The sequence below is a fragment of the Balaenoptera musculus genome, chromosome 17, assembly GCF_009873245.2.
Source record: "Balaenoptera musculus isolate JJ_BM4_2016_0621 chromosome 17, mBalMus1.pri.v3, whole genome shotgun sequence".
Lineage (NCBI taxonomy): Eukaryota > Metazoa > Chordata > Mammalia > Artiodactyla > Balaenopteridae > Balaenoptera > Balaenoptera musculus.
The window spans coordinates 52,151,553-52,173,769 of record NC_045801.1 but is presented as its reverse complement, the minus strand read 5'-3'; the positions used below and the strand labels follow the sequence as shown (position 1 = coordinate 52,173,769).

General features: G+C 35.4%; 1 protein-coding gene across 1 annotated transcript; it reads right to left on the bottom strand.

The window, feature by feature from the left end:
* Window positions 1-1,901: 1,901 nt before the first annotated feature.
* On the bottom strand, window positions 1,902-21,797 carry CA1 (carbonic anhydrase 1). Its single transcript, XM_036830500.1, has 8 exons — window positions 21,754-21,797; window positions 11,588-11,648; window positions 10,888-11,085; window positions 9,429-9,547; window positions 6,836-6,931; window positions 6,027-6,089; window positions 3,304-3,459; window positions 1,902-2,361 (listed from the first exon to the last, which is right to left on the bottom strand). The coding sequence occupies exons 2-8, from the start codon at window positions 11,622-11,624 to the stop codon at window positions 2,245-2,247; spliced, it is 786 nt and encodes a 261-aa protein (XP_036686395.1). The 5' UTR covers window positions 11,625-11,648; window positions 21,754-21,797; the 3' UTR covers window positions 1,902-2,244.
* Window positions 21,798-22,217: the final 420 nt, after the last annotated feature.

Here is a 22,217-nt window from a genome sequence, read left to right as displayed (position 1 = left end):
GGCCGGTGGGTGAGCAGAGAAGCCTCTCGGGCTGGTGAATGCTGATCAGCCCTGATCCTCTGTGCAGGAATCTCTCCGCTTTGCCCTCTGCACCCCTGTTGCCACGCTCTTCTCCGTGATTCTGAAGCTTCCTCCTGCCACCCCCTGTCTCTGCCAGTGAAGGGGCTTCCTAGTGTGTGGAAATTTCTCCTCCATCACAGTTCCCTCCCAGTGGTGCAGGTCCCATCCCTATTCTTCTGTCTCTGTTTTTTCTTTTTTCTTTTGCCCTACCCAAGTACATGGGGAGTTTCTTTCCTTTTGGGAGGTCTGAGGTCTTTTGCCAGTGTTCAGTAGGTGTTCTGTAGGAGTTGTTCCACATGTAGATGTATTTCTGATGTATTTGTGGGGAGGAAGGTGATCTCCACGTCTTACTCTTCCGCCATCTTGAAGGTCTCCCTGCAATGATCACACTCCAGCTACAGAAGCCGTCTTCCTGTGTGTTCCATTCAATTTCTTTTCAGAAAACACTTTCAAACATTGTAGGTCAAGAGCATCTTTTGCAAATATATTTCTTGAATTAAACTCATACTCCTCTTTTGGCCTTCATGATGACCACTGATAAATGTAGATTAAAACCCTATCAAGGTAACTTAAGTGAAATAAGAGGGTCATAGGACAGGTGTAACTGTTTCATGCTTTCTCAGTATCTGGTAAATATATATTAATATACACAGTCAAATTACTTTTGCAAAGAAAGTATTTTATTTTTATAGACAAATTATGGGGGTTGAGCTAAATGAAGTGTTACTTGGGTCCATTACATTTTTTTTTTTTAAGCTTGATTGATTGATTGATTGATTGATTGCTATGTTGGGTCTTCGTTTCTGTGCGAGGGCTTTCTCTAGCTGCGGCAAGCGGGGGCCACTCTTCATTGCGGTGCGCGGGCCTCTCACCATCGCGGCCTCTCTTGTTGCGGAGCACAGGCTCCAGACGCGCAGGCTCAGCAGCTGTGGTTCACGGGCTTAGCTGCTCCACGGCATGTGGGATCCTCCCAGACCAGGGCTCGAACCCGTGTCCCCTGCATTAGCAGGCAGATTCTCAACCACTGCGCCACCAGGGAAGCCCCCCATTACATTTTTATTAAAGAAGATTCACTTAAATTCTGGGCTCCAAATAAAAATATCAAAAGATGTCTCCTCGGATTTTTAGGTAGAAAATAAACACAGCCTTTACACAAAAGCTCCCTCAGAGCTATGAAAATCTGCTTTGTCTGCCTTTTTAGCTACGATTACAGTTATTGAGAGGTTCTGACTGATTCTGACATTAGACAAGACTAGAACATTGGAATGGATGTGCTCTTTGTCTCTAATATGATTTCTCAGAGAAGAGAAAATAAGTAAATCACAAGACTAAACAATGGACACAAGATTTGTAGAATTCTGAATGTAGATATGGCTTCAGAAAGAACGGCTTCAGGTTTAGGTTATCATTTTTATAAATAATTCACTGGTAACTTTTCTTCCAAATTTGAAGTACAGATTCTCCATGCTAGCTAACTAGTTATAATAATGGAAAAAAGAAAAACAACACAAAAACAGTGACCTTGCTAATGGTGGGTGGGTGGGGGGAATGGAAGCAATAACCAGAAGCATCATTTCCTGTATGAAATATATCATTTTTATCACAGGGTACACGAATGGTAGCAACGTTGGCCCAGCATAATAATATTAAATCCATTGTCATCCTAGCTGTCTTTGTCTTCAAGAGTAAGCAAATGAATTCTCAACATTTCATCTCAAGCTACTCTTAGGTTATTACATTTGAGGCAAAATAATGTTGCAAATAAAACATTTAAAATTCTTGAATGTAAGTGGGGTAGAAACCTAATGCCTTTTAAAAGTAGAGTACATAATAGACAAGAAGAAAAGGATACAGTTATTTTATTAGTTCAATTAAAATGAATAAAATGGAAAGAGATAAAAATCACTAAGAAATTAAGTACAAATCACTAAGAAATTAATTACATTATAAAGAATTCAACAAAATAGACTTGAATTTAAGCACAAGTTTTGTAAACTTACAGATTACTATTTGAGTTAAGCATTAAGAATAAAAATTAAAGCTTTTTAGTTCTGCAGGTTAAATTTGAAAGTAGGCTGTCTTGCTAGTATTAAAATAAACTTGTTTCTTAAAACTTGCTTTATTGGATTACATCAGAAGCAGAGTTGTGTTCCTTGAGGGAGGATAAGTTTCTTCCTGGGCCCATCAGAATGAAGCTTTCACTGTTCTGCCCTTCAGAGGCTGGGGTGGTCGGTTGTTGTGCTTAATGGGGACTTCTTTATCACCTTCCACATTTGATAGAAGACTGCGGAACTGTGCCAGCTTGGAAGGAGGATAGAATATTTAAAGAGTCAAAAGCTATTAAAGTTACACAGAACACTTTTCTTCTAGTATAATTGATGCACTGATATTTAGAAAATCAGGTTGAAGGTTGCAATGGTTTCACAGATGGGAAGGGAAGAAGCCAAAAATTCCTTCACATTTCTTTGCACTAGGCATTTGGCTTAAATTATCAATGATTGACTGGATTAGAATACTAGCTTTCTCACTCTTGGGTAAGAGACTTATCTGCTTGGTGCCTCAGTTTCCATATAGTACTATTTCATTGCATTGTTGTGAAGACTAAATGGGTCAATACATGTAAAGTTCTTAGAATGGTGTTTGGCCTATGGCATATGCTCAAGAAGTTACCAATAGGTCACACCGCCTGCCCTAAAGGTTTGTTATGAGAATTGACTGACAAAACGTACATAAGTAACCTAATAAAAGTAGTTGTTCAATCGTTGGTAGTTACTATTTGCATAATTATAAACAATAATTAATGGGATATTTTGTTGAACATTTAAGAGCTTAAGTTTCAAAAAAGAATAAAAACCCATGTCAGCTATCAAAATATGCCACTTGAGAGTCACAATTCCCCAAAGTCTTAATAGTACTTCTAGTGCCAGTTTTTTCTTGTTTTTGAAACTCTTAGGAAGATATTTAACAGAGTTGGATTTTTCCTTATTAAGGCGAAAAGAATAACAAGAGTTCTGAATCTCATATATTTTTTCCACATAAAGTAAAAAAAGTGTTTATAAATACACTTTTATTTTTGATTATTCAATAGACCTTATGTCACAAATAAATCTTTTTCAGTTGGAAGGGAAAATGAACTCTTCAAAATCTAATTGAAATAATAATTTCCCCCAATAATACTAGGAATTGAAATGGTATTCCTGCTTTGCACTTCTAATGCTCACTCATTCACCTTTGATACTCTACCTGCTCTGAGCTGATACTGATGTTTTCCTTAAAGATGATCCAGATTATACTCTCATAAAGAGGAGGATGAGTCAGAGAGCCAAGGTAGGTCCAGTAATCCCGGGATGAAGGAAGGAGAACAGAGGGGTCAAAATTTGTGAATGGGGCTTTTTTGCCCTGAAAGAAAAAGAAAAGTAATATATTATTATATCATGATATAAACTATTTGCATCATTACATATATGACATATATGTTATATTATTTAGTAGATAGATAGATCTTAGCTAAGAATTTAATCAATTTTTCTACTATATAGTATTTCATGACTGGTATGTTTGTGGATATAAACAATCAAAGTAATAGAAGACTGAGAATATGCTACACTGGAATTTTGACTGAGCAATCTGCCTCCTTCTTCATTTGGTTGAAGATAAGCAAAGTTTCAAAAACTTTTTATAATCTGTATTCTTTAAAAAGATATTTAATTTCCAATATAAAACATTTATTGCTTCTCTAGGAATGATACCAGATACTGTTCCAGTGGTAAAGATATTTATTGACATGTATATTGGTATGTTTTATCTTTATTCTATTTATTCCTATTTTCTTTTCTGATTGGTTATATTGGTGTATAGAAAATGAATTGATATTTGTATGCTAATATTTTATGTAGTCAACTTTATTAAACTTGTGTATTAATTCTGTTTTTTACCTGTTTGATTTGTATTTTCCAGGTGGATGTCAATGATCATATCCTCTGCACTTGAGGATAGATTTGTCTTTTTTTTCCTAATATTTATCCAAATATGTATTCTTATTTCTTTTCTTTCTTTATTACATTGATTAGGACATTCACTGTAATGGTCAGTTGTGGTGGTCACAGTTGACACCCTGGTCTTATTCTTGATTGAAATTGAAAGGCTTCAAATATTTCACTACTAAGTTTGATGTTTGATCCAAGTTGGTATGTGATATTCTTTCTTAAGTTCAATAAGTTTTCAGAGACATTTCTTTCTTTCTTTTATTTTCAGGAATTGGCATTGAATTTTTATCAAATGCTTTTCAAGCATCTAACAAGTTTGTAATATGGTTTTTCATCTTTAATTCGTTACTGTACTGACATATATTGGAAGATAGTCTAATATCAAACCATCCTTGCATTCCGGGGATAAAGTCTACTAGTTTGGAAGCATTACTCTTTTAATATACTGTTGAATATGATTTGCTGTAATCGATTTCAATATTTCTTTTAGCTATCTTCCTAAGAAAGATTAGCCTATGATTTCCTTTTTTGTGGTGTTCTTACCCAGTTTGGGTATTAGGTTTCATTTAATAAAATCAAAATAAAGTTTTCTGTCCCCTCATCTGAGCAATTTAGTTAACAGTGGCATGATTGTTTCTTAAAAGTTGTGGAACACTTCCCCATAAAGTGGTCTGGGCCTAGAGTTTTCTTTCATTAGATACATTTTTTACTATTTTTTCAATTTCTTTTTAGATTCTTGATCTGTTTAGGCTTTCAACACATTTTGAGTCAGTTTCTCTGCATTTTCCTAGAAATTCATCCTTTTAATCTAAATTTTCAAATTTACTGGTATAGTGTTATACAGCTGACCCTTGAACAATGTGGGGGTTAGGAGTGCTGACTCCCTGCACAGTCAAAAATCCACGTATAACTTTATGGTCATCCCTCATAACCACAGTTGTGCATCAGCAGATTCAATTAAGTGGCAATTTTGTAGTGCTATAGCATGTATTTATCAAAAAGAAAAATCCATGTATAAGTGGACCTGTGCAGTTCAAACCCATGTTGTTCAAGGGTCAAGTGTACAAATTTTTCTCTTTTAAAACTTTTTACCACATCTTTAATTATGACCCAATTCCTTATTTCTAATAAATTTTTTGTATGTGTACCTTTTTTTCCATCATCAAACTTGCCAAAAGTGTGTTTTTTGTTGTTTTTTTCCAAAGAATCAACTTTTCATTTTATTAATAAAATTTTACCTTGTATTTATTCATTTTCTTTCTTATTTTATTAATGTTTTGCTTCATCTTCATTAATTATTTCCTTCTATTTTCTTTTCATATATTATTTTTTATTTTCCTGAGTTGAGTGCTTATTTATCTTCAGACTTTCCACTTTATAATATATCCATTTGAAGATTAATTTTTTAGACTAAACATGAACTAGATTTATTTTATATAAAAATACCATGAAAGAAAATGACATATCTCTGACATATGATTTAACTATTTACTATTAAAACAGTAAAGCTAAGGTTAAATATATCAGAAAATCCATCTTTTTTTTTTTTAAAGCTGACAGGAGGAATCATGGTTATCAGACACTGCATATTAAAGGGGTTTTAAAACAATACCCTTAACTTCTGTATTTTTGTATTGATAAAAAATAAAGATATCTTTCTCCATGATGTAAAAAAATTCACATTTTAGTTGGTTATAGTTTTTAAACAAATTTGAACAGCTATGAAACCCATTCTTCTACAGGCTTCATCCTGCCGAAATAGATGACCAATAACTATGAAAAACAAAACTAAAATAAAACAAATATCTGAGTCAGAGACCTTCTCAGAAGCAAGGAACATCTAAGTAGTACCTTGATTTTCAGATTGGTAGTTTTTGCTTCGGCCTTCCTACTCCTCACATCAAATATGCAGTTAAATGACTTCTGTAGTTCTGCGGATTCTTGTTCTCTGATTTAGACTAACTTAATTAGTATATTTACCTTAGTTTTAACTGCTTTTAGGGCATCAAGTACTTTCTGCAGGTTTGGATTGGCCTGACCCACCTGGAGATTAAAAAAAAATAAAGTGTGAGATAAAAATTGTTATCAAGTCAATTCCTATTTAGTTAATTTTTTTCAATTAAAAACAGTAACTGAAGAAAAAATATGCAAGTCAAAATATAGGAATTTAGCAAAATGGTAATACAAAAACAAACCTCTTACCTTTTGTTCTATTAATTATAATTAGTACAATGAATGGCATGTTGTAAGTGTTCAATAAAGGTTAACTAGAATCACTATAATTCCAAAAGTTAGTCACCCAAATATACCCACTCTAATAATAACTTCCCTATAGAACTTTTCAGGGACTCTCCTACAGAAGATGTGAACAAATCTTCCATTTTAAATATCAATTGAACTTTCTTTATGGGACAAAACTCCTCTTAATATATTTTTCTTATGAAATATTAAATTGATAAACTCCTGACTCTATGAGGTAGGAAGTTTAGAAGAAAGGGACTTTGGAAGAGCTGAAAAATAAAAAAAAAAAATTAGCCTCACCTTCAACACCTTTCCATTTCATCTCTACCTGAAATTTATTTCTCTCTTCAAGTGGGAAAAGCCAAGAGAAAACAAACTAACAATACGCTAGGGAACTGTTTGTTCACCTGTGGTCAGTCATTAGTAGAAGGGGAACTTTCCAAAAAGAAAGAAAGACTCAAATATTCTTTTGCCTTATTTCATCCTATTTTGAGGTCTGATTGGTAAGAAATAGTTTTAGCAGAGCTCTGTAACTCTCTATAACTCACCTTCACCAAAACACCAATAAGTGCCAAACCATCAGCCTGTGAGGCAGCTTCAGCAAAGCTGGAGTACTTCGCAGAATTCCAGTGAACTATATGAAGCTAAAAATGACAATGTGGTTGAGTAGTTATTTATACCGTTGTGAAGGTAAAAAGTAAGTTAGACGTTAATGTGTTAATATATAAAGATATATCTTGGCTTTGATAGATAAAACTTATGTGACCCTTCATCCAGGGCATGGAAAGGGCTATGTTCTCACTCTTAAGAAGGGTTATCTGTGTGTTGAACAGAGTGGGCAAGTTGCAAATACTGGAACCAGTAAGTAAAATTTCTTTTCTAACAATGTCATAACTATTCAATATTACTCCTTTTTTTAAAAAAAAACCTCTTTGGTATAAGAAGATCAGGAATTCTGGCTAACTAGTTTGGGGACAAAAACTTAATTTGCTCTCACTTGAGGTACTTAGTAACTTTATGAGAAGGGGTTCCTGAAGTATCTGGAGTCTTGGCCAAGGACAGATTCTCTTGAGCACATCCAGACACCTCTCAAGCCAACATCTCTAGCCTAACCTCTCTATGGAACTCTAGACTTGTATATCCAAGTATGTGTGTATGTCTTCTTGATATTTTCTTGATATCTCCACATGGATGTTTAATAAGAATCTCAAATTTAATATGGCCAAACTAGAACTCTTGATTTCCTCCTTGCCAGACCTGTTTCATTTTCCCTTCTTAGGAAAAGGCACCACCTTCCATCTAATTGCTCAACCAAAAAATACAACAGTTGTCATTAATTTCTTACTTTTCTCCACTTATCAACATCCATCTTTCAGCACATCTCATAGATTATACCCCTTCACTTGGTTCACAACTTTGAGTCTTTGCATTAGCTGCTGATTTTCTCTGGGGTGTCCTTCCCCATAATCTTTCAACAGCAGGATTTTGACTTGAATTAAGGCTGAACTCAAATGCCAGTTCTGAAAGAATCCTTTTCTGACCACCCAATGTAAAGTGATCATCTGGTCACTTGTATCACTCTAAATCAAACCAATTCTCTCCATGCCATGTATCCCTTCCCTTCCCTTCCCTCCCCTCCCTTGCCCTCTCTTCCCCTGCCATCCCCTCCCTTCCCCTCTTCTCTGTCTCTTCTCTCTCTCTTTCTCCCCACTTCTCCCTTTCTCCTGCTCTCCCTTCCATCCTCCCTCCAACCATCTGTCATATGTTGAACTTTGTGGCTAAGTGCCTGTCATCTCTACCCTGGATTAATTTTATTTTTCTCAAATTAGATGAGAGAATAACCAGTTTATATTTCTTAAATACAACCAAATACCCTCCTCCAAAGATGCTATTAATACTAATTTAGGCTTTCAGCGCATTTGATTTTAGTCCACCTTCAATTTTATGAAGGAGAAATAGGAAAAAAAACATTTAATGGATTTCTGCAACATTGAAAGTTATTAGCCTGGCTTTACAATGTAACATAAAGTAAGTTATATTTGTATACTATTCCCAAATCCTCTATTAAAATGAAAAATGCATATACCCTGTACCTAACAATCTCTCTTATGAAAATCTGCCCTACATAATTGCTTTCACTAGGGTGTAAGATATATGTACAGATGTATTTATTGCAGCATTTTTTTTTCCTTTGGTAAAAGCAAAAAACCCAACAGAACAAAAAGGAAAAGGCATTGTAATTGTCCATATGTAGGGCTCAGCTAATAAATTCTAACATATGCATACACTGAAATATTGTACAGACAGTAAAAGAAGAGGTGCAATTAAACTTACTGACTTGAAAAAATGATCATGATAAATCCGTAAGTGAAAAAAAAAGCATGTTGGAAAACTACATATATTATGAACTCATTTTATAAAAGTAAAATAAAAATGCCAACCAGTCTATATTGGTACAAATGTATTGTATATTCATACATATGAAGAACAAAAGTTCTTTGTTTTCAGTCTTCCATACCCTCTGTTGACAGTTTGCTGCAAATGTTCTTTATTTTTCCATGGATATCAGACAGAATGTCTTGAATTAGATCACAAACTTCCATGTGGGGACGAATCAAGAGGCCAGAGGGTAGTGGCCTGCAGCCAGGGAACCTCAAACCCTCATCTAGAGTATGCTACTCTGTGATGACTCCTGTGATTAAACTTGCACTCTTAGTAGAGTCTTACCAAAGTGTTCCAGCCTAGCTACACCTATGCTACTGGTGTGTCCAAACATGAACATTTAAATAAGAAGAGAATGATGGTGTGTTCCATTTGGGGGTCAGAGCTTTAAAAGGAGAGCAACATTTCCCCTTGAGGCTAGACTGACATCAAGATAAGTTTTCAAGGCATTTTGAAATGAGAGTATTCTGGGGCTCATGACTTTGACTCCAAGTTCACCTGCCTCTTTCACATGAAAAATTTCCCTCTACTGCCAAACACAGTGTGTCTTTATTTGATTTTAATGGAGCCTGGGAGTGCCTTTCAGGGACCAGAATGCTCATTCATTTGGAGCCATTATAATGGTGTCTTATGTTATAAGGGAGCTGCTTCTGGGAGGACTCTCAGTGTAGTTCTCGCTCACTCGCTAAGCTACCTTACCTCTGCAGAATATTTGACTCCATCCACTAAGTGCTCAGAACCATAGTCATCTTTGACACCCCAGTGAAAATGGAACTGATGGAGCCTATAGCTTTCAGGGAGAGGACCGCCTTTCAGCACTAGAAGAAAAAGGAAACTACTGTTAGTGTTACAATCATAAGCTCCAGCTTATCTTTGCATTTAATATAAACTAACATTAAATTGGATTCAGTAGAAATGAAAACAAACAGTAGCGCCAAAATTTCCATCTTGTTGGTTTTTTTCCCCACATCCACAATGATGGTCTTCATATGTATGGTGCACCCTAAGATAGTGCATGAGTTATATATAATTCTCAGCACATGAGCTGTAATTTTACCTTTTTCTGCCTTCAAGAAAGCATATTGGAAAATGAGTGAATTATATGATTACAAGGCTTTCCTTAAATCTGCTTTAATTTGCAAGTTCATTCATTCATTCTTTTAACAAAGACAGTAGTGGGCAGTATGCATCAAGATCTTTAGTAATTTATTTTTAGTAACAAATTATTCAACACATACCTTGTAACTGATCAGGACACAAGAGAGTATCTTGACAACTTTGTTGAGAATCCCTAGCCAGGGACCAAAAGAATGTTCCAGTAGAACAGTACGGTCACTTTTAAAATTCTAACATTGAATGACCATGTTTCTTTAGAGAGTCTATCCAATCATATGATTAATAAAACACACATAATACCAGACCTAATCCTAACAGTGGACATAGCAGCAAGGTGTCTAAAATTTAGGCTCAGAACCTTGTAGGAAAGTGCTAAAATAAATTTTGCCTTTTGTCAGTACAGTCGTTTTATGGAATTGTCATTTAATAAATTATTCAGTAAACAGTTTTGAAAATTTTACTATGTGCTAGATTCTGGGATATGAAGATAATTCAGTCACCATGGCCTAGCAAGGAGAGGGGAATATAGACAAGTATACTTATGCACAGAATTGTTCCATGCAAGATGCCAACAAGATCATTTTCTTACTGGCACTTCACAGTTACGGAGCCATTTTTCTGGTCACACAAAATAAATATATTCTTCACCTCTGTTTTTCTTCCCTGCTAGGATCCTCCACCCTCATCTCGATTAGAAAATATTTGCCTTTTCAGTTTTTATATTCATGATAGTTCATAGACCTTTTTGAAAAGCTACTGTTTATTCAGAGGGTGTGAAGTGAGCAAAAAGACATTGGAAACAAGAAGAAATGGAATAGTGTCCCTGTAAAGGAGAAGGACTGAAAAAAGACAGATCTGGGGGTCCCCAAAATCATCTTTACCACTTGTAAATTTTCTAGAAATTCAAGATACTTCACTAGATTCCAGCAATGTTACACATGTGCACAAAAGACTGCAGATGGTCGTTTGTGTTTCTTAAAGCCCCATTGTTTTAATTTCCCCAGTAAAGTCAAAGAAAAATTAGAAGGGTCTTTTGGCTCACCTGATCGATTATCATTGTCCTCAAAGTTTACATGGAAGGAATGTCCCACGTTGATGATTTCTTTGGCTGTGTCTGGACTGTAGGAGACACTGATAGGTTTGAGAGAGGCATCATGTCTGGTTTCACTGGTTTTGATGTCGATGGGAGATTGTCTATTTCCATTTGCGATGGGGTACAGCTTGCCCCACTGTTCAGGACCTACCAGGACAAACATATGCTTACAATCAAAACTTGATCAAATGCTCAAATCCAAGTTTTAGGAATATATCTTTGTTTATTAGATTAGGATTTACTGAGGATCTTAAATGATATTCTGTTTAACTTAATGGAAATTCAATGTTTGAGAATGCCCCTTTTCTATGCTATACAATAAAATAGTGTATTTGTCAATACAAGTAATATGCTCATAGTCTGTGGGATCAGACTATACATATTTTACTGTTATAGCAATAGATTTCTAATATACACATATGGAGAGAGAGACAGAGGGAGAGAGAGGAAGAGAGACAGAATGCATTTTGTAGACAACAATGACCCAAAGGACAACTGCTAAGAATACATGCAAAGCTATTATAATTCAACGTCAGGCAAACCAAATCATTAATCTATGACTACATAGGTATTTTAAGTGCTCAATATCTCTTTTATTGGAAAAGAGAGGAAGCCGTTATTTGATCTACATGAACAGAAGAACGCTTACCATTCTCACCGTCATATCCCCAGTCAGGACTTGCCATGATCTTCTACTTAGTTTTCTTTTTCTGAAAACAAAGATAATACCTGAAATAAATGACTGCAACTGAATGTGCAATAGACAACTGAAACCACAATTTGTAGGTTTTTATAGAACCATCTCTACCCTTAATATGTTACTATTTCATCACCTCTACCTATCAGGAAGTATATACATGTAAAAAAAATAAGTATTCTAAAAGAAGCCCACAAGGGTAAGGTCAGTTCCAATTGTTTTATTTTCTTATATTGTAAAAGAGAAATACAGAAATCTTAGCTTTTATAAAACCAAGCGCTGTTTCTCTCATGTTAGTAGAAGATATGGCTGAGTATTATCATATATGATTCTTTGAATTTCTAACTGAAAATGACTGTGCACTTGAGATTTCCAATTTTTACCCTTGCTGGACACTTAAGCAATACTAGCAACAGTAATTTAGTAAGAAGAATAATTTGCGTGTTTACAGGCTGATCAGAACAAGTATCATGATGTTAATTTAAAATCAGGTAACAGAATCACTAATTATTTGTAATATATATTATTCATAATGGTACATTTCAAAGACACACATGATGAGAATAAAGTCCTTCATTTTTAAAGCAGTTTGGATTCATAAATGGAGAAGATTTTATTAATATTGAAATTAAATATGGTCCAATATTTATTTTACACATCAAATAGAGGTCTTCTGTATAGTTCTATACAATTTATAGAGCACTTTCGTATTATTTTATTTTACCACTACACACATAAATCCTATACAGTGAGAATTATCATCTTGTAGCTGAGAGATGTTGAGGGTCTTCACCACAACTAGCAAGAAGCCAAGAAGCCAAGACTTCAGCCTCCAAGTGCGGTTGTTTTCTTTACTACACCTCTGCTGAATGCCACACTGAGCTATGAGGTGGATGATCCCTAATTCTCTTTCTATGCCCACAATTCTCTTAAGTCCAATTTAAGCTTGGACCATGGTGAGACTTGCCACTTGTTGAGTGATGAGAAGATCTACAGGACTTTTCAAGGAGGCAAAGAAAACCAATTAGTATGTGTCAGACTGGCTAGGTCCATATTTCCAAGGCTCTAAATGTGCTCAGAGGAAACACAATTGGAAAACATAAGCTTCCATAGTAATGACTGATTTCCATGCCTTGGTAGTCATACTTCCTTTCACACTTTGGAATTGTCTGAGCTACCTAGGCTTTCTGAAATAAGTGAATCTGGCACAATTTTTAGCAAGGCTGACCAGAGGCACATTATTTGTCCCTTTTGGCTAATGATAGCCAACTAGCTCAGATGCAGATGGACTATGTATGGCTCATGAACAAAGTTAGAAGAGGCCTAAGCTTCCATTCCACACTTTAGTAGGCAGAAGAAACTATTACTTGAAAGGGAACTTTTTTTAAACATACCATTTATTAAAGGTCCAGTATTACTCAAATGCTAGGCTAAACAGTTTATATGCAGTAATTCATTTAATTCTCACAATAACCAAATTAGGCATTAAAATGTGTATTCCACATAAGAGGAAATTGAAGACAATTCCTCAGGGTTATGCAAAGCTTGTAAGTGGCTGCTTATATCTTACAAGCCTAGGGTTTAAACTTAGATCTGTCTAACTCCAAAGCTTGTACTCTTTCTTAAACTTCCACTGTCAACAAATGCCCATTGACCTCCACTTGATTCTGTTTTCTGGAGGATTGGATTGGTTGATCTGGTCTGGTCTGGCTCATGATGACCAGTAGTCAGACTTGACCCTTGGGCTATTTCATTCTAGACCCAGAGTCTCAGGTTGGCCAGAAGCTCATGGAATGATAGAAACAGGCTACTCTTTGCCAGGTAAGTTGCTCTTCCTAATTGCTACTTTGTTAAAAGTAACTTTAAATCAAACTACTATATTAATCAACCTATTTGGAAAAAAGGACAACTTCCAATTGAATCAGGAGCAAGTAGGCTGATGGAAAAACCTATAGTTTTTTAAAAAGTAATGTAAAACTGGATAAATAATTTTGATTAAGAATTGGTTAATTGGTAACTCTTAGAAGTATCAAGTTATATGTCAATTATATGTCAATAATATGGAAAAAAACCAATTGTAGTACTTTAAATAGAGATTTTTAAATGTTGAAAGAATGATGTGCAGAATGTTTAATTTTAATAATTACATTGGTTTAATTTGCAAATTTGATGAAAATGTTTTAATGGGCTGAGGGTAGAAGGGAAAGGAAGATTTCTTCCTTTACCTTATGAAATGGAATTTTAGAGGCCAAATATTTACTGAAAAAAATATTTAAAGATAAAATGTTGATATTATCTTACCCTTAAACCATATGCCATAATTTTATCTTTTGACCTTCTTTCACAATAAATAAAATTCTTGCAACAAACACACAAGCAAAAAGAATTATGAAAAGTGATAAAAGATTTACTATTATTATTAAGGAGAGCCATTTCACCGTGCACTCATCTAGGGGTACTGGAGTAGGTTAGAAAAGACTATTGTTCATTGAATAATTACCATCTGTCGGATCCTTTAAAATAATGACTTAATTCAGTTTCACAGTAGACCTAAGGATTAGGTTAGTCTCACCCCACTTTTAAAGAGGAATAATTGAGGCTCAGAAAATTCAAGGAGAAGAGCCAGGATTTGAATCCATTTCTGGTTACCTCTAAAACCCATAAGTGCATCCTCTTCTCTATTTTATTACACCACCATTTTAACAGGCTGTCTATAAAACATTTGCTTTAAAGTTACTTAATAGGACTTCCCTGGCAGTCCAGTGGTTGGGACTCTGCACTCCCAATGCAGGGGCTGAGGGTTCAATCCCTGATTGGGGAACTAAGATCCCACATGGGCCTGTGGCCAATAAAATAAATACATACATACATACATACATAAATACACAAATACATAAAGTTACTTAATAGCTTATTACATTTATTTATTGAGTAGCATCAACTAACTTTGTTGAAGATTTTTTAGTGCCCTGAAATGTTTTCAAAAAAGCAGAGACATTTTCTCAATGTTTTACAAAATTTGAAAACCATGTTTAGCTAATTTTAAATTATATTTAGCATTTCTTATTTGAATTTTTTTCTCCTAATCTCTTAAATGAACATTTTCCTCTGAGTCCTACTTCAATCTTTTAAAACTGAAAGCATGAACTCTTATGAAGGCAAGTAAATTATGATGAGTTTCAAATTTAAATTTATAATTAAAAAATAATTCTTTGGTATGGAAGGAACTAGGAATGTGAAAGAGTGCTGTGTCTAACTATGGTAGAGATCTGCTAAATGCCACTGAAAAGAAATTCCAAAAGGCAATACAGTTCTATAATCCTTAGCATTACATAAGGATAGGTGGCTTCCCTGGGACCCATATATTCCCTAAAATAAGGAAATATACATAGTGAAAATCAAGTGTCATTTTTATTAAATTTGGCATAACTCTCACTTTGCTCCCTAATTTCCCTGCTTTTCCAGAATTGATACTGTTTAGGGTGACAAGAGAAAGCTTATTTCTAGTGGAGAAGTGGGTCATGGAAAATGGTTATATTATCTTGTACATTTCTGCAGTAAGACAATTGGAAATTCTGCTGAATCAGTTTAAATGGCAGGATGGTTTATCTGGATTTCACAGCTATTATTTCTTCCAAACTGGTCTTTCTCTCCACTTGTAACAAGATGTCTTACCAACTTTATTCTTCCCAGTGGATGTCTTTGTCTCCATCCATACCAAGCTTGTTCCCATTTTAGGACTTTTGCACTTGCTGTCCCCTCTGTCTGGATGCCTCTGTATCCAGATCTTTACACAGGCTCAAATTTCACCTCCTCAGAGACAAGTTTCCTGACGTCTAAATTTAATATACCCCCTGCTTCTCAGTCACTCTATTAATTCAGTCTGTCTTCTTTCTTTCATAGCATTTGTTACATCCTGAAATTATTAATTTTTTTGCATCCTGAAATTCATTTGCTTACTTGCTTAGTATCTATAACCATCTCTATAATGACACCTGGATAATGATGGACCATTTTATTTTTTTAAATCACTGCATGGAAAATAGTGGTGTTCAATAAATACTTTAGAGAGAACAATTAAGTGGTCATTTTAAACTTCAATTATTGTATTTCTATAAAGACTTAGAAGAAAAAACACTCATCAGGGACGGCATCCACCCAAACGTACTGGTCTGAACTCAGGGGTGTGTGAATGAGTTTTGCTGGAGATGAACTCATGTTCGTATTTGGAACTAAGGAAAAAGAGCCTTTCCTCTCTCAGTTCTATTAATGGAGGAATGAAGTGACCCGTCTGTGTCTGTCAGTCATTGCTGGGAGAGTGAGAATGTTGGTCTTTATAAGTGTCAACTTTTTTGACACTTTGTAAGTATCAAAACTTAACTCTTGAAATGTGGTTTGAACTTTTGACATAGAAATTTCACAGATCCATAACTCATGGATTTTATTACTGTAATAAAAGAAAAACTTTCAACCTTATATTTCCTGCCTTGGAACATTTTATTTTTATTTTTGAAGGCAGTTTTAAAATTCACTAATGAATATTTTTTATTAACCTAGTCAACTCTACATAGGTAACTATTTTAATACACAGCATAGAGGTATTCAATTTCTTACAATTTCTTGCTTTTGAAAACATTACATTTTAAATATACATAGTTGATTGTCATATGCATTGAAATTACTGGTTGGAACGATATATACTGAATACACTGAAAATATAGGCTGTGCACTTTTTTTAAAAAAATTATTTATTTAAAAATTTTTTTGAATTTTATTTTATTTATTTATTTTTATACAGCAGGTTCTTATGGCTTGTGCACTTTTAAGCTAATTGTTAGGAGTCTCTTCTACTGGATGAATGGGTAACTTGTGCAGATTAATTGTACCATCTTTATATTTATTTTTAAAACAGACAAAATAATATTTGTCTTATCTCCTATAACTGTTTAGGGAATTGATGGGCTCCTCTATAACAGATGACATAATTAAGCAATATTTTTCATCTCAAAAGAAAATAACATGCATAATCCTTAATGGACCTTAAAATACTGCACAAATGTAAATGATTAACTTCAGCCTCAAAAAAAAGTTTGATTTTAACTCTCAGGTAAATACATAATATAAATACATGAAATAAAATAAAATAGTTCGAGTGATTGCATGTGGCCTGAAATTCAAACAATTGAGTAAAAGACATCTGCTTGCCACAGATTAAACTAAATCCCACATGTAAACATGAAAGGAGATAAGTTCTCAAATGTAAATATTAATGGAAGTGAAGGTCAGTCACATCAGTCACCTTATCTTAAGATGTTTCATGCAACCTTTGTTGGGGTCCATCTACCTAAAAATTATCTGAAGATTTAACCCTTTTATCAAAAACTAGATTTCTAAAACACATTTGAAACTGAATATGTCCTCTCTTAATACCGTGTTTCTTAATGTATAATCTGTAGATCACCTGCTTCAGATTCACATATATGTGAACTAAAATGCACATGCATGTCTCATCCACTCCCTTACTTTTGTGAGATGACCTGATGCAATTTAGATTGCTAACACATATCAAGCTCTGTTGGTAAGTATTGGTAGCCTTTTATAGACGTATCTGGGGGCTATAGGAATCTGCCTTCACAATCTAATTACTAATGATATGTTTCAATGAAAGCAAGTCTCTGATCAAACCCCCTCCATTGTACATTCATTAGTAGCAAATTGGCACAAAATAGTCATGTGACTTGTCTGCAGTTTCAGGAGGGCTTGCTGCAAGTGAGGCTCACCACCCAGCACCTTGAATGAAGGACTCACTTCAAACACGCTTTGATGATATCAGGACTGGTGATCTTTGTTGTTGGTTCAGGCAGCTGGGTCCACTGGGGCCCAATGGGGCCTAGACTTACATACTACATCAATGGCATTCAAGTATTGTACTTGTCCACTCATATATCTTGTTCATGTAAGAACTATGGATTTAGCAAATTTTCTCTAGTCACTTATTACTCTTGATACCACTAATTTCATGAGCACAAAATTATTTTGAATATCCTTTATAGTAAATAACTAACCTTTCAGTGTTGAGTTAGCTGTAGATATGGTAAGTAGTCACCTCTGAAGATCCTAGGTCCTGATTAGGATGCTATTATGCATTCCTATTAAGCATTAGATTATATTAACAAACACATTATTAATACTGAAGTAACACCTACTGAATCAAAATCTCTTCACAGGAGGCCTGAGAATCTGTTTTAATGAACATTCCAAGGTGACATTTTAAAACACATTTGGACACTTTTACCAACACTCTTTTAAGAGGAATGTCATTTTCCTCACATGCCTTCCTCTTTTAGGAAGAATACCAAATATTAGCAGCCACTTGTAAAAATATTTACTGTTTTACTAGTTTTTATCCTCATAAGACTTTAAAAATCCTTTAATGCTTTTACTAGTACCTGCCTCCAGAGGAGAAATCTTTTTTTCATTTTTTTTTTTTTTGATGCTTTTTTATCTGTTGGGTCAATGTGCTAACAACAGGGTGGTGACGTCTTCTGCAGGGGTTTTTGAATCAAATGCTCAAGTCGGTTACATGGTTAAGTGAAGACAAGCATAATAACCAAATGCCTTTTAGTAGTGGAAATATCCATGGCTGCATGCAAGAAGTTGCCACTTTAATTCTCTCTTAACTGATTCCTGTCCTAGTAGGGCTACCAAAGAAAAGCGGCAAGACCACTAATTGAAATACCGGTTTGCAGAATGACTCAGAGTGCACAGAAGTACATTACAGAGAACCCCTTTACTGATCTTAAAAGAGTGATCACTTTGTTATAAAGCAGAAACTAACACACCATTGTAAAGCAATTATACTCCAATAAAGATGTTAAAAAAAAAAAAAAGAGTGAACACGGACACTTAACGCGGATGAAGCCATAGCTACAATGCTCCTTTGGTCTCTAAAGACTTTCTTTAGAGTCACAGCTATTTTCAGGTGTTGTTAGCATTAACTAAAATTTGTCTATCTGTCTAACCTAATTTCTCTGAATCATTCTATTTCTTTATTGTGAAGCGGGCTAATGATCGTACTCACCTTGAAGGTTTTGCTTTTTTATGAGGATTAGAGATAAAGGCACATAGCAGATGCACAGTAAAAGATAGCTATTATATTTTCACTGAGTGTACTACTAATAATGGAAAACTGCGTGGGTTGTGGTTAAATTGGATGGGAGAGTTAAATGACCCTGAGAGTTGAGGACACAGGTCTGTGTCAGAACTTCCAAGACTTTGACTGATGAAGTATATTAGCTAATCAGCCTTTAAACCATGGGACATAATCCTCCTTAGGGTTTTTTTTTTTTTTTCTAAGAAATAGGTAAGAAATAAATTGAATGATTATAGATGCTTTTCAAGAAAGAAACTCTTTCTTCTAGAACAGGCCCATAGAAAGGGGCTTTACTCACTGTAATTTTACTCACGTGATCTTACTTATAACTTTTAAGAAGATTGTGAGCTGAGTAGAACAAATGTTAGTATCCCTCTTTCAAAATGAAGAAAGAGGCTTTCACAGATGAGAAAGTTAAGCTACTTACCCAAAGTCAGATGTAAGTGTTAGAACAGTGTCTTCAAGCTCTGTATCAAGCATCCTTTCCAGTGACGAATTATAAAATCAAACTAAAAATAGTGTTTCTTTCATCATTTTGTACTTCATTATTAAAAAAGAGTTCAGTGATATGGTTAGTTATTACCTCTCAAACAGTCTTTGTATTTTCCTTAAAATAGACTTCTTAATGTCAACATAGACAGGGCTTGGCTTTTTTGTTCATGGGAGGGGTCAGGGTGCTATACGGGCCATCATCTTTCCTGAATGATGGCTGCTGTGGGTTTTTGCATCTCCACAGCCAGGCTGTCCAGGCCCACAGAGCCATCACACATCCTTCTTGATGTTCTTTCAGTGTCTACCCTTCTAACATTTCTGTAGAGAAACCAAGCTACACATGATTTCAACTCCCTGGTTGCAATGTAGCTCATGAACATATATCTCTACATTTCCACAAAAATCTACTTTATTTCTTCTAGTCCTAGGGTGAAGGATCAGAGCCAGGATGGAACATAACAGATCCTCCTCCCTTATATTTCTAGGGCTGGAGGAAGAAAAAGTAAATTTATATTAGATTCCCTACAACAGAATTTCAAAAACAATAGTTGTTCTTTTAGCTAAAGGCTAAATAGCAAGATTTTAATGAAAGTCCTTCCAGATCCTGTCTCCTGTAAACAGATTACTTGTGTAATTTAGTTGCTAAAGGCCATATGTCTTATTCTGACTTTTCTCTGCTTTTCTTTAAATTTTTTAAAAAGTTGCTCTAGGCAAATGAGAGCTACTTAAATATATAACTTATACTAAGCTGATCTCAAAGATAGACTTGGCTACAAGTAAGTGAAGAATATTAAGAACTCTTGAAGATCTCTGGTAAAATATAACTGTTCCTTCAGCACTGACTCACATAGTGAGAGTGCACAGAGTCTTTTCCTGTAGTTTCTTAGGGATCCTTTCTGGAATCAGAAAACTTTGGAGAGGCTACTTGGGCAACAGTTCTCAACTGTTGACTTGAAAGGCCTTGGGTTTCCAAACTTCAGGGTTGAGAGTGAAAAGATGTTGATTGCATTCCCTTACACCTCGTTTATCTGGTCTGTGGTGGAGTTCCTTAATATGCAATAGTTAGGTAGTTCAGTAACAAGCCTAAGTCCTTTAAGACTGTCCCAGACTGTGCCTTTAACTACTTGGTAAAGTTCCACACAACCTTTGTGCAACTGCCTGAAGATTACAAAATGAGGCAATGACATGTAGATTAGTGCCTTAGTTTTCCGTCATCACCCAGGAGGCAGCCGGAACCGGTCTGGTGAGAAAAAACTCCAGGAAAATCACTTCCCCAGGTTCATGTCAGTAATGCTTTTAAAATGAAGACCCACAGAGTCCAAAGGACTCCTTAAGGGCCTTAGTGGCTAAGAATGAAGCTCCAGTTAGAATGAAGCTTATGAGCATAAACTTCCTAGAACAAATAGGACTGTTTTATGCAGTGATTTGATCTGGGGAAGGTGAATTCCTGGCAATGTTATCAGTTCCTCCTGTTGGTAATTTCTGGGGGTGCTAGCTAGCTGGGTTTACATTTGACATTCTTACAATGTGGTCTTTTGTTTCTCCTGTTGCAGGCTCCAAGAGTTCTCAGAGATCCCCCTCAGAGTTGGACATGATTCAACTGTGCGGTTGCTTGCAGCTGGCACCAGCTGTTGCTACACTTTTCAATCTTAATTTTGTTTTTTGGTTAAGATTGTGTTTCTAGTCCTCCCCCAACTTCTGATACTACACATATAGTGCCAAGTTGTTTGCTGGTGAGCATGATATTATTAGTAAAGGCCAGTGGCTCCTTTCAAAGGAGCCTCAACTATTAACCTAAAATCACTTCTGGAAATAAGGCTGTGTCATTTATTTTGGTTACTACATTTTTAAAAGAATCATTCTAAGTTTAAAATAAGAGGTGGCAAATAAAACTTTGCTTAAGGATTCAAGTCATTAAAACATAAAGTTGGAGTGGTGAGGAAGAAAGGAAATCATCATTTAGCAGCCGCTAAACGTCATAAAGCTTGAAGAAAAGATAGGGTGACTTTTATTAAATCAAATATTAGCAGCAATGCTCTGGCATGATGAACATGCCTTCTGTATGACATGAGTTTGATATCCACTCAAAAAATGGCCTAGTGAGGAGAGAAACGCCAACCATAATAGATGTGACCTTTCAGTGCCTTGGCCATTGGCATTGCATGAGGGTAATCCTAGATCACCCATTTTTCCATTTGGATGTAGCTGAGACTGACGGGGCAGGTGTCCTGCCTAAACCAACTAATTTACGATCTGCTTTCAGTCTCCTTCCTACTTGCCTCTTCCAAAGTGAGCTTGAAAATCCAATTCTTTCCACTACCTCTTCAGAGAACCTAGAGGTAAGGTAGCGATATAGTATTTTTGTTACTGGTAAGGCTGCTTGAGCCAATGCAAAGATTGATGATCAATGCATGCACCTGAAAAAAATATTTAAATCTATTAAATTTAGTAAGATTGAAATGCAGCTACTCACCGAAGACTTGAATTGCAGTGTCTAGAGAAAGCTAAATTGAGCACAACTTAATCCCCTCAGCATAATATGAACAAAGCATAAGACAAATGGTACCACGGCAGTCGGGCACCACAACTTATGGTTGTCAAAATGAGCTATGGATTGATTTTGTTACTCACAATTACTCACACACTTCTATTAAGGTCACCAGCCTGCCTCCTTAATCATCAGGGCTGCCCCCAGATCATTCAATCCAACTCCAGGCGATGGACAGTGAAAATTTGTTGGGATTTTGGTGACCCATCACTTCTTAGAGTATAAAATTGGGCTGGACAGCACTGCATGTGAATGGGGAGAGAATCACATTCACTACATGTTACATGCAACACTTACAGATTCCTGCCCCTCTCTGATTTGTCCTCAGGAGGAAAAGTGCTTAAAACCAGTCCAGAGGGGATGTCATAGTTCCATTCTGGAGTAAACAT